The 14,366-nt window shown below is 40.2% G+C and overlaps 1 protein-coding gene across 2 annotated transcripts in view; it reads left to right on the plus strand.

The window, feature by feature from the left end:
* SMYD1 (SET and MYND domain containing 1) overlaps positions 1–14,366 on the plus strand; it is a 54,370-nt gene that overhangs the window by 24,852 nt on the left and 15,152 nt on the right. The window contains exons 4-5 of one of the 2 annotated variants that reach the window (XM_040419264.1): positions 113–243; positions 5,944–5,982. In XM_040419264.1, the coding sequence (XP_040275198.1) occupies positions 113–243; positions 5,944–5,982 (170 nt within the window). The remainder of the gene's footprint in view (positions 1–112; positions 244–5,943; positions 5,983–14,366) is intronic. The other variant, XM_040419266.1, reaches the window with a different exon arrangement.

Here is a 14,366-nt window from a genome sequence, read left to right on the forward strand (position 1 = left end):
CAGCTTGGACTTTTTTTTTATTGGCCACAATAAAGTTCCAGGTCACACATTTACTCACGGACGTTTCCCTTTTGTGTCTTCTTATCTCCCCCTGGTGTTTTTACATGGAAAGATAAGCTGTAACGGATTTACTTTAAGTGATCAAAGAGGCCTTCAAGCTGTTGGGGTTGGAATATTCCCAAATCTCTGCCTCGTTAACCATAACTGCTGGCCAAACTGCACTGTGATATTCAACAATGGCAAGTAAGTGGAAGATTTCCTGGTGTTATCCATGTTGTAGATGCACCTCTGTATCTTATCCAAAAAAGAAATCACAAACATTTACTAAAAGTAGGGGCAATCCCTTTAACTACAAAATGAAAATTAGGCACTCTCTATGTCTCCATGAGGCACCATATTGGTTGCTTGTAGAGATAAATATCTCTGTACTGTATAATTGGAGGCACAGAGTACTACAGATCTGTACAGCATTGACCCATAATCTGGTCATCTTTCTTTTCCCCCAATGACATATGTTGAGGAGCAGTCAGGTTGCTCCCTCATATTAGGTAACTGGCCAAAACAGTTTAGGCACTAAAGCCCCCAGACATGAGGGACATGAAGGAATAGGCATCTAAATCATTAAACACCAAAAACTAGGGCACCAACAGAAGCTACAACTATGGGAGCCAAACCACTGGACATAAGGTATTTGAGTTCAATACTGCTAGACACCAAACCTTTGGGCCTTAGGGACTGGGCCACTGAACAACAAAGGGACACCAGATAGTGAGGCACTAAACCATTGGAAACTGATCATCAGAGATTAGAAGACAAAGCCAGCAGAGCCATACTCATGGGAATTTGGGTCATGGGGATATTTCAGTATTGTGTTTAGATACTTCAGCAGGGCAAAGTCATTTAGTATGGAGTTATATTCTTTTTGATAGCAGATTTATTAGAAAATGGCCCTATACGTTACATACACTACTAACAAAAAGTTAGCAATATTTGGCTTGTAGGTGAAATTTCAGGATGAACCTAAAATGCACTCTAACCTTTATAGGGGAACTTAATGTGACCTTCTCTAAACTTTTAAATACACATGTCCAACTGTTCAATGTCTCAGTACTTTTTGCACAACTTGCTGTTCTCTAACAAGGAGCTTAACAGCAAAATAGGTGTGTAATCCATGAATTGCCCAATACATTTCCTAGTTCAATTAGACTTGGTATTTAAACAGTCCTCCTCATCATGCTGTTCACATTTTGACATCAGGAGACCAAGACGACACCTAACAATTGATCAACAGTACCTCACCATTGCAAGGCTTCAAGAAGGATGCTCTCAGACGGAAGTAGTCACTATGCCTTGAGTGTCACAGAGTGTCATCAGCAGGTTGCAACAAAGGTACAGAGAGACTCGAAGAGTCACAGAAAGGCATAAAAGTGGACGTCCTCTGGCCACATCCCATACTGATGACCGCTTTATTGTGAACAATGCCCCGCGGAACCGGATGATGAATGCCATACAACTTCAAGCACATTTAAGGGAGGGGAGAGGCACCCAAGTGTCATGTCAGACCATTTGAAACAGTTTACATCAGTGTGGTCTTCGTACTAGACGACCTGTAAGGAAACCTGATGGCTTCATCTTCTTGCATGGGCCAGGGAGCATCTACGCTGGACGAGGGACCAGTGGGCCTTAATACTATCCACTGATAAAAGTTGATTCACACTGAGCAGAAATGATGGCCAACGTCAAGGAGAGCGCTATACATCAGCCACAGACGAGCCTTTGGTGGTCAATACAGTCAATACAGAATTGCCCTACACTTTGTGAATGGTCCAGTGACAAGCGAATACTACCTAAATAACATCATTAATCCAGTCATTGTGCCTCTGCATGAACAACACAGGCCTAATTTCATCTTCATGGATGCATTATGGAGCGGCTGATGAAGACTGGGCTACTTAAAATGGAGTGTCCTGCACTTTCTCCAGACCTGAATCCCATTGAAACCCTTTGGGATCAGCTGAGTCACCATGTAGAGGCTGGTAACTCTGTACCCCTGAACCTCAATGACCTGAGGGCAGCCATTCAAGAAGGGATGGCATGCCTCAGTAGACAATAAGTCAACTTGTGAACAGCATGAGACGTTGTTGTCAAGCTGTAATTGATGCCTAAGGTCACATGACAAGTTATTGAGACGAAAAACATAATGTCGCACTAAAATGAGGTGGAGAACCACACAGAGGTGCACCCACTTAACAGACAACACCCAGTCTGAAAGTAATGAATAATATAAATAATGGGAGTGGGGCACACTCTAGAAAGTATAGGGATCTTTAATAACACTATTAATAACAATACAATAAGATATCAGCAAGTATAAAATCAAATAGAAAGCAGCAGATAAAATAGTACCGACAATAAGATAGGTAATGGATTTAAAATGGCAATAAATACAGAGTATGGCTATATAAAATATATTAAATCAGACAATATATTCGGTATGTATATGGATCCCAATATAAACTTTTAGGATAAAAACATTAAATTTGAATATTCGATAAAATAGTGTAGGTAGTTCACTGGTTGTGCTTGGTATAATGTTCCATACAGGGTTCATGCAATAATATAAATCATCCTCTCCTGCAGACAGTCCTTAATCGCCAATATTGGCAGTAGTCAAAGTCCCAAGCGTATGCAGCCTGAGAATTTGGTTATACAATAGTCAGGCTGTTCATACGCACAGCGGCGTCCCGCTGTATTTAATATGAAGAGCGATCGCTTACTGGAGATGTGCAAAGGCTTACCCGAGGGTCTTTTAATGCTGGATAGTGGGCTCTCGACTCGGCGTGTCTGTCCTGACTCCGGTCTCAAGAGCTGATGTCCAGATTCGAACCTCACTGGCGCCAAAATTCGAATCTGGACATCAGCTCTTGAGACCGGAGTCAGGACAGACACGCCGAGTCGAGAGCCCACTATCCAGCATTAAAAGACCCTCGGGTAAGCCTTTGCACATCTCCAGTAAGCGATCGCTCTTCATATTAAATACAGCGGGACGCCGCTGTGCGTATGAACAGCCTGACTATTGTATAACCAAATTCTCAGGCTGCATACGCTTGGGACTTTGACTACTGCCAATATTGGCGATTAAGGACTGTCTGCAGGAGAGGATGATTTATATTATTGCATGAACCCTGTATGGAACATTATACCAAGCACAACCAGTGAACTACCTACACTATTTTATCGAATATTCGAATTTAATGTTTTTATCCTAAAAGTTTATATTGGGATCCATATACATACCGAATATATTGTCTGATTTAATATATTTTATATAGCCATACTCTGTATTTATTGCCATTTTAAATCCATTACCTATCTTATTGTCGGTACTATTTTATCTGCTGCTTTCTATTTGATTTTATACTTGCTGATATCTTATTGTATTGTTATTAATAGTGTTATTAAAGATCCCTATACTTTCTAGAGTGTGCCCCACTCCCATTATTTAAGTTATTGAGACACTGACATTTTTGTGGGGGTGTACCCACCACTGGTGTTGGCTTTTGTTTCAATAAATTGTTTGAGATGAGGAAATCACCATTTCTGCTTCTACTTAAATGCCCGACTTTCATGATATAATATCACTGGAAAATGAACTTTTTACATTTCCATAAATTTCACCCGAAAGCCAAATATCCCTAACTTTTTGTGAGTAGTATGCATATGCCTGTTCCAGCAGAGAGTACAGTGAGGCAGTGTGGAAGTATGTTCTGTCATGAGCCAGTTCTTTTTGGCACGGTCCAATCCAGGGAGCTGTGATATATGAATATCTGTTCCTCTCTATTAGCGGGTTAGTTCAGAACATGGACATAAAGCCAATTTATGAGAAGAACCCTTCATGCTCTAATCCTGTGACCTTTATATGACATCTCATTCACAGAGATGACACCTACACAGCGAAACGACCTCTGTTTCTAGCTAATAGGGCATGGCAGGTGGTGAGAGCATAAATCATACCTTTGCTTTTGAACATAGTTTTACTACTGAAGTATAGTGTTGAGTGTTGAGTCATCTATAGTGTGGACAGGTCATCAATATCAGATCAGCAGGGGTCCAACTCCTGGAGCCCCCGACGATTAGCTCTTTAAAGAGAGTGCGGCGTTCGTTTGAGCACTGTGTTCTCTTCACTGTTTACTTGCAATGGGACAGAGTAGTTATAGTTACTGCCGCAACGTTGTAGTCATGCAGGTAAACAGTGAAGAGAACGCAGCACTCGCATGAGCCCTCTGATATTGATCATCTATACTGAGGATAGGTCATTAATACATCGATATTGGAAAACCGGTCAAACCCTCAAAGGTTCACCTCAGTTCTTGATGGCAGGGGTGGACTGGGAAGTTAGCCCAATGTTGTAGGCAGGTCCAAATTGACAGAAGGTGAGGCAACACAAGTAGGCCTGGACAACAGAAGGAAGGGGTGCCAACAATGCCTTAGTGCAGCACAGAATACCACAGTACAGCACGATGTACTGCCCCAACAGAACCATATACCACAGTGTAACACAAAATACTGCTTCAGCAGAACCGAATACCACAGTACAGCACGATGTACTGCCTCAGCAGAACAAAATACCACAGTGCAGTGAAAAATACTGCCCCAACAGAACCATATACCACAGTGTAACACAAAATACTGCCCCAACAGAACCATATACCACAGTGTAACACAAAATACTGCCCCAACAGAACCATATACCACAGTGTAACACAAAATACTGCCCCAACAGAACCATATACCACAGTGTAACACAAAATACTGCCTCAGCAGAACCAAATACCACAGTGCAGTGAAAAATACTGCCCCAACAGAACCATATACCACAGTGTAACACAAAATACTGCCCCAACAGAACCATATACCACAGTGTAACACAAAATACTGCCTCAGCAGAACCAAATACCACAGTGTAGCATGAAATACTGCCACCCCCACTGCAGTATTCAACTGTATTACTGTCCCAAGGACAGTGATACAGTTGAGTTCAGGAGGGAACGGCCAGATGCATAAGTACCTGATGCTCCTAGCATTAATTGATGCTGAGAGCATCAGATCTTTATGTACCCGGCCGGTGGCCACGAGGAAGACTCGGCCGGCCATCCTGGACAGTGGCCCACCAGGAACTTTCCCTGTGGGGTCTATGGCCAGTCCACAGCTACTTGTTGCTCAAGTATTATCGGTGATCTTCTGTTATGTGTTGGAACTGTAGTGTTTACACCAGGCCTGGGGAACAGTCTGTAATTCTAACTATACCAGAATAGTGAGGCATCACAAGGGACAGAATTTTGAATGCAGCTCTGAATATGAATGAAGTATAAGGAAAAGATAGAACTAAAAACCAGTTCAAGATAAAGTATCTCCGCTCCTCCTCCGTCCCACTGCGCAGTGATTACACCCTTGTCACAGAGCTTGCGCGCTACACTATCACTCTCCATTAGAAGGCAATTTTATTCTCAGTTTTCTTATGTCCTGCCATGTTTGTAAAAGAAAAGAAAAAAAAGTCCTTTCCCCAAACGATCATCTTTCCCAGTCTTAAGTAATGCAATTGGTTCAACCTACAAAAAAGAGCAAGGGATGGAAAATGTGCTCTGGGCAATTACGACTCCTTTTGACCATATACCATATATTTAAGGCATTCACATTTGGGGGTGTACAGATTGAAATGTTACAGGCTATGTATCAAACTTGTAATGATTTGATAACTGTTATTGACACATCCAAATTTAATATAAAAAATATAAAATATAATATAAAATAGTGAAATTTTACTCAACTTATGCTCCAACTGGAAATTGATGCATAGCCACTATTTGCATTGTGATCCCAGAATCTCCCACCCTTTCGATGGAATTTCTTGTACCCATTGTAGACTCTTGTTTTGTTTTTCAGTCATGAGGCTGTTAAATCAATGTATCATACACAGATGAGGTGGGTCGGTGTCACAAGCATCATTGTGAAATCTCTCACTCTTCCCCCCTCTTGTTTCTCATGGAATCAGTAACCCACGCAATGTCTCCATTCCCATATCCCATCGAATTCTGCCAGTATCTTCCTCCACGTATAACTTCACACGTGTATGATACCTCCATTAATACTGACCACCCCGTTCTAATCCCATCCCCTGTTCTGTGTATTCCACCTCCCAGCTCAATGAATAATTGGCGCACAATGACGTGCCTTGTGGACCTCTGAAAGCATGGAGCATTGTGTTGGAAGTCGTCATTAGACAAGTTTTTAGTAATGTGGTTCTGACCGACTAATTTTTTTCTAACAAAAATAAAAATACTAAAATCCAGAAGAGTTTTTTTTTTTTCTTTTTACACACACTAATGGTGCCAAATTTAACAGCTATATATGGTGACAATTTTCAAGTAATGAAGTTAGAAAAGACCTATTGAGGTCAACCTCTCTGGAGGAAATCTGCAGTGTCAATGAATCCCAATGAACTGGTCATCTGTATCCCATATAATGCCATGCACAACTGTGTGTTGATGACCGGTAGCATGGGATTATGGGGATGTATTATTTTTGATGTGAAAACTACATATCTTAACGCTAGTTTTCCACAAGCAGGTTCAGTCCGGGAAATACACTCTGCGAGAAACCAGTATTTCCCATACCGACCGATGCTCACCCGACCCGACTTACAGCATCATGTGAGTACAGTGCAGTAGACCTGTGGTCAGGCAGGAACTCACAGCATCATAAATCTCTCTGATGCAGCAAGTTTGGGACAGATGAGCGGTGGTTGGTCCAGGAAATGTGGTCATCACACATAGAAAACATAGAAACATAGAATGTGTCGGCAGATAAGAACCATTTGGCCCATATAGTCTGCCCAGTATACTATCTTTCCTGTCCACAACACACTCATGTGAAACCAACATAACACTTTGTGTTCTCTCAGGCTGTGCTCAGCATTAAAATGAATGGACACACAAAGGGAATGACTTTATGTTGCTAGCTCCTCTTTGTAGTTATAGTGAGTATTAAAACCACAGTGCAGGAGTGCCTTTCCCTCAAATGGGTTGTGTCACCATTAAATGTTATTTCAATATAATTCAGCATGAAACCCTAGGTACTTTCTTTTACAAAAATGTTGTGAGATCCAGTTGTGAGATATTCCCTTTACTTCATATAACGATGTCCCCTGGTACTTAATCTGCATAGTAATGCTTGTCAACCTACTGAGGTGGTCGCACATGCTCAGTTCCATCCTTCAACTGCCACCAGCCATATCTACTGTTAAAAGCTGTGACAGTTACAGAGAGAGAACTGCAGCTTTAAGGACATGCCCCCTGAGCTGTGATAGGGAGAGACCTGCAGCCGAAAGGGCACGCCTCCAGAAAAAGGACATGCCCTCTGAGCTGTGATAGGGAGAGACCTGCAGCCAAAAGGGCACGCCTCCAGAAAAAGGACATGCCCTCTGAGCTGTGATAGGGAGAGACCTGCAGCCAAAAGGACACGCCTCCAGAAAAAGGACATGCCCTCTGAGCTGTGATAGGGAGAGACCTGCAGCCAAAAGGACACGCCTCCAGAGAAAGGACACGCCCTCTGAGCTGCCAGCTTGAAATCTAGCAGAGCAATTAGAGCAATGAATGTGGAGATCTCTGGATCCATGTGAGGTACAGGGCTGGTTCTATCTTTGTTAGAAGTAGATTGTCATGTACTATATGATGGTTGATTTAAAGTTTTTACATCAGTCAGCAGTCATCTCATTATCATCTTAGATATAATTACAATGAAAGATACTATATATATACTGTATATATGTTTATGTATATATATAAAACACAGGCTCCGCTATTAACAATAGGCTACAATTTATCTATTCTCCACCCTGTGCAATTGACCTCTGCTCAGGTAAGAGCATGCATAGAAAAATCTCTTATAGAAGTCAGCGAGGGCCCCTCCAGTCTAATGTGTCTTTGTAAAGGATGTCTCTAAATGCTGTTAGCACCAGCTCAGGAAAGATGGCCTCCCCCGTAGTCATGTTCAGGAAACAGAATGAAAAAACCTCCAGTCAAAATAAATAAAATAAAAAAATATCTACAGAATAGATGATGTATGTTAGATTGGTGGTTGACAGACTCCACCCAATAGCCTACAGTATTTCTGCATAAGGTTGTATGGATATGCTTGAGCACCACTCTATACAACTTCTCATCAGGCTTGCCATCCTGGTTAGAAGGTGTCAGGGTCTTCCATTGGTGAAGGTCCCAGCAGTCAGTCTCCCACTGTTCTAAAATGTATCACCTATTCTGTGGTATACAGTTTACAGTTGACATACTTTAAAAAATGTGACTAACCTGGTCTCCTGCCAGTTGGATCTTACTGTAACTAGATCTTCCAGAAACTGACTCATTGAGACACATCAGTAGGCAGAGATGTTTTTGGGACACTACAGAACATGTGTCAGGTTATGGTGGAATTTAGTGTTTATCGTCTTGTTCATCCTCTGATCAAGAGGGAGATTAAGAGTAACCTGTAAAAGTAGAATTTGATGAGTGATAGCCAAAGAGGCTGGGGGTTATCAGGTCCTTAAATAGGTTGTCCAGCTTTGGATAGCTGTCTTGTATGCCTTTTATAGGTATGGTTACTTGTAGGGAAAGCCAAATTCGAAAAAAGACCCTTAGTGGACCCAGGATTCATCAATAGTGCATGGTTCAGTAGCCTGAGGCTATCTGGTTCCTGATTCTGGTCATATTGTTTTATTTAAAACATAACATTTATTATTTTCTTTAAGATCATTAATCAGCTCAAAATAGTTTAAAAAATAGAAATGGTCATATGGTGCAGTAGAGCTTAAGGCCTTGTATTTCCCTTGTATATATTCTTGTCTATAATTTTACTGGAGATAATTTTTTTGGTGTGTGGGAGGTCTCATTGGGATATTATCTTCATATCCCTATGAGATACTATGCTATGGCAGTATTGTATCGTATTATTGCTTTTACAATAAAAGTAGTAATTGCAGGGACAAAGTATCCAGTTCACTACTAAATTGCCATCACACTCTGATGGATTAGCGGTAGGGTATTGTCACTGATAGTAGATTGTTTCAGTTGTATCTGGATACTTTTCACTTTCCCTAGGTTAATATCCCCAGGCTAATAACCTCTCCTTTACAGCAATACTGATCGCTGTCCCTAGTCGCTAATGTCTCCCTTACTACATTGTTTCTCTATCTCATACAAATGTTCAGGGTGCCTGCAGCACACCCCGTTCCTACATTTGTATTAACATACGGCCATTTAATTTTAAAAATAGAATCGCAGCTCCCCCGACATGTTTCGCAGCAAACGTGGTGTCCACAGGGGTAATGGAGCTACTACTAACACGAGCGCTATAGCGAGTGCTAATTTCAGCATAAGGGGCGAGTTTCCCTTCTACCTTATCCAATATGTTCTCACCGCTCGTGTAACATGCAGCCAATAAGCTCTTGCAGCTTGTCATACTCCAATGTAATAGGTGGAGGTCCGCTCACCTAGATGCATTGTCATATTATGGAGTCTAAATATGATTAATATATCAATCATTTTATGCAAGATTCTTATGTTAATGATGAGTTATTTTATTAATTACATTAGGCAGCCAATACAGGTTTTATTTTACTCATTCTTAATTTATTTAGAATCTTATTGTACTCAACTCTCCATTTTATCAATTATGTTTTCTTTCCCTTAATGCTATTGTGTCACGTACTTATTCTTGAATCAAAATTGTGAGCTATGGATTAATGAAAGTATTGTCCCCCTTAATGAGCTAGAAATGTTTGTAACATATTTCCATCAGATTTTTAAGAAGATTGATGGAGAGAGTTTTTGGGGGGATTACTAGTAAGTCTCCCTTTTCCCCTTTATTTCAAATAAATGCAGTGAAGGTTAAATCCTTCATTTAATCCATTCGGGCTCATGGTATTGAGCCTGTGGATCCAGCGAGCCTCACATTGTAGAAGATTTTTGTCTAAATTTCCCCCTCTGGGTCCCAGTCTCATTCTCCCCAGAAGCGTAGCAGACTAATATTTTTACCATCAACATATTTAATGTGCCTTGAGATGGGCATGTCCTTATCTGTCTCTATTGCACTTAGATGACCCGAGATGCGACATCTTAGTTCTTGTGTCGTCTTTCCGACATACAGGTGAAACTCAAAAAATTAGAATATCGTGCAAAGTTCATTTATTTCAGTAATGCAACTTAAAAGGTGAAACTAATATATGAGATAGACTCATTACATGCAGAGCGAGATATTTCAAGCCTTTATTTGTTATAATTTGGATGATTATGGCTTACAGCTTATGAAACCCCAAAGTCACAATTTTGAGGTACCCTTTGTTTAATAGATATGGATTAATTAGCTGACTAGAGTGTGACACTTTGAGCCTAGAATATTGAACCTTTTCACAAAATTCTAATTTTAAGCTACATTAATGCAATTCCTTTAAATTTGCATTACTGAAATAAATGGACTTTTGCACGATATTCTAATTCTTCGAGTTTCACCTGTTCAGCTTCGGGCATGGACATGCAGCGATATAGATTACCCCTTTGGTTTTGCACGTTATTAGCTGTCTGATCTCATATTCCTTTTTAGCGCTTGAATTGATGAATTGCTTAATTCGAGGAATATATCTACAAAAGGAGCAATTTCCACATGGTGCTGAACCTCGATATTTTTCTCTAATCTCCATACTCACGGTTTCAGGCTCACGAAATTGTCCCTCAAATTTGGACCTCTACGGTAAGTAATACTGGGGTTAGAGGTAAGGACAGGTCTCAACTCTCTATCTGACTGTATAATGTGTCAATGTTTTTTCAAGATCTGGTATATCTCTTTATTGTAGCCATCAAAGGTGCCGAAACATCTCATGATGTTGTTATCTTTTTTGGAAGGGGTTTTCAATAGGTCCTCCCTCTTGATGGTTCTGGCCCTATTAAAAGCTTTCTTGAGAGGGCGTGTTGGGTATCCCCTGTTTCGAAACTTTTGAAACAGTTCACCACTTTCTTTGATAAATGACATCTCGTTTGTGCAATTTTGGCATGCTCTCTTATATTGGCCGGTCAGAATTCCCCTTTTAAGCTTGTCCAATGCAAATAACCATTTGTAGAGTTTGGTTTTCTATATATCTCAGTATCAAGGTGACCATCTTCCACTTTCATTATTTTTTTAAGTCCAGGAAATAAATCTCCTTTTCTTGGATCTCGTATGTATATTTCATTCCTATATCATTATTGTTTAGTACTTGGGCAAATTCATGAAAAAGAGAGTGACCCCCATCCCATAGGACGAGGATGTCGTCTATATATCTGCCCCAGAAAATTATGTGGCAGACATATGATGACATCTCGTCCGTGAATACCAAGTGATCCTTCCACCACCCTAAAAAAAGATTTGCATGGGATGGGGCGGAAGACGTCCCCATTACGGTCCCCCTTATTTGCTTGTAAAAGTGATCCTGAAAAATAAAATAATTGTGTTCCAAAATAAATTACAACATGTGCTGTTGAAAATTAGTGCTTTTTGTGCTCAAGAAATATTTAACTGCCTGTAAACCTAAATGGTGCTGGATATTGCTGTATAATGATTCAACATCCAAGCTTGCCAGTATAGTGTTTTGCATCAGTATGAAGTCATTTATCTTGAGGAGGAGATCCTTAGTGTCCTTGATGTATAAAGGTAAAGAAGTGACAAGGGCCTTAATATTTGGTCCATGTATTCACTTATTCCCTGTGCTATCATTCCCGGACATAATAGGCATCCATGGGATCAGTGTTTTATTCTTGTGCACCTTGGGCGGGCATAAAAAGTTAGTCGGATAGTCGTATTTTTATTGAAGAGACACAAGAATTCATCCTTTGTTATTAGTTTCCTCAGTTTAGCCTCGGAAAGAAGATATTTAAATTCTTCCAAGTAACTGTTTGTAGGGTTTTCCTGGAGTGTTTTATATGTTTTTTTTTTTATCCCTAAGTAATCTTAGGACCATATCTACATAGTCTTCTCTATTTTGGATGACTATGTTGCCCCCTTTATCGCTGGGTTTTATTATAATCTCTTCATTCGTTTTTAGTTCCTCCAGAACGACAGACTCTTGTGCACTCAGATTGGATGCGACATGATCCTTTCTCATTTTGAATGCTTTTATGTCTTGTGTTACGAGCTGCACAAAGGTGTCTATTTTCTTGAATTGTGCGAAAGATGGAGTATTTTTAGATTTAGGCTTTAGAGAAGTAAACGGTGGGTCCAGGGTAACCTGATATCCTTCGTTCTCCCTAATTAGACTTTCCAGTGTTTCCATGCATCTTTTTTCATTTTCAAAAGTTCTACGTATGTCTGATTCCACTTCCAACAAAGATAACATTAGATGTATCGGAACCTTTGATGGCTACAATAAAGAGATATACCAGATCTTGAAAAACATTGGCACATTATACAGTCAGATAGAGAGTTGAGACCTGTCCTTACCTTTAACCCCAGTATTACTTACCGTAGAGGCCCAAATTTGAGGGACCATTTAGTCCACAGCTTTCTTCAGGAGACCAAAACCGTGAGTAAGGAGATTAAAGAAAAATATCGAGGTTCAGCACCATGTTGAGATTGCTCCTTTTGTAGATATATTCTTCGAATTAAGCAATTCACCAATTCAAGTGATAAAAAGGAATATGAGATCAGACAGCTAATTACTTGGAAAACCCAAGGGTTAATCTATATCGCGGCTTGTCCATGCCCGAAGCTGTATGTATGTAAAAATATTAGTCTGCTACGCTTCTGGGGAGTGGAGAGGATGAGACTGGGACCCAGAGGGGGTAATTTAGACAAAAATCTTCTACAATGTGAGGCTCGCTGGATCCACAGGCTCAATACCATGAGCCCGAATGGATTAAATGAAGGATTTTCCTTCACGGCATTTAATTGAAATAAAGGGGAAAAGGGAGACTTACTAGTAATCCCCCCAAAAACTCTCTCCATCAATCTTCTTAAAAATTAGATAGAAATATGTTAAAAACATTTCTAGCTCAATAAGGGGGACAATACTTTCATTAATCCAAAGCTCACAATTTTGATTGAAGAATAAGTACGTGACACAATAGCATTAAGGGAAAGAAAAAATAATTGATAAAATGGAGAGTTGAGTACAATAAGGAATGAGTAAAATAAAAACTGTATTGGTTGCGTAATGTAATTAATAAAATAACTCATCATTAACATAAGAATCCTGCATAAAATGATTGATTTAAATCATATTTAGACTCAATAATATGACAATGCCTTTTTTATGACTAATGCAGGTCGGATATGACTAAAGGGTCTATATAACAGTCCAAATAAAAAGAAAATATCCAGCTTACCCACAGCTCGCCGTGCATGGAAAATGACCAAGGCAGGTTCTTCGCATAGCAATGTATAAAGAAATATTCCAGCACAGGATCACTTCTTAATTGGTTCGTCTTTATTGTTCGTGTTGCGCATTACATGTTCAGGACATCACCTCCCACCAACAGCGGTTGACATGTTTCCAACTGAAGCGTTCTTAGTCGTAACCTTGCGGTGTGTCCAGCCTCAGTGATTCAAATAGATCGACCCCTCCAATAGAAAAGATAAATAAAATCTGTGAGGGACCGGGAAAAAGAAGAGAGGGAGGGGGGGGGGAAGGGAGAACGGGTCGAAAAAATAACAGAAGAGGAATCACCCTCATTAGGTCGGACACACCGCATTCAAGCTTAAACCACATCCCACACATGAATATGAACAAACCCACACCAATCAAAAAAATTGTGCATATATCATAAAAAGTCCTTCAAAAATATACTAGATTATTTCGAAACGAAATTACTTATTAAAATTCATATGAAAACGCATATGCAAGGTAAATGGGTTTAGTATCAGTTCACATGGAAGGAGGAAAGAAAGAAGCAGAGACCGCTCTGCAGAGTTGTTTCCTCTGATTATGTGTGGCGTTAACATGGTCCTTTGTAGTAATAAATTTAAAATGTAAACATTGGGGCCCCTAATAGCATAACATTAATTCTTTTTTTAGATTAAGACCAGACCGGAATCTGGTGTTTAGTCTAAATATCCAGTAAGCCTTACGTAAGAGAATTTTCTTTTTAGTATCACCGCCTCCATGTGGAACACTCACCTTCTCAAAGGCTAAAGTGCATAAACTATTCATATTGCGACCTAATGAGGGTGATTCCTCTTCTGTTATTTTTGGAGGGGTCGATCTATTTGAATCACTGAGGCTGGACACACCGCAAGGTTACGACTAAGAACGCTTCAGTTGGAAACAGGTCAACCGGTGGTGGTGGGAG

Source organism: Bufo bufo, chromosome 2, assembly GCF_905171765.1.
Source record: "Bufo bufo chromosome 2, aBufBuf1.1, whole genome shotgun sequence".
Classification (NCBI taxonomy): domain Eukaryota; kingdom Metazoa; phylum Chordata; class Amphibia; order Anura; family Bufonidae; genus Bufo; species Bufo bufo.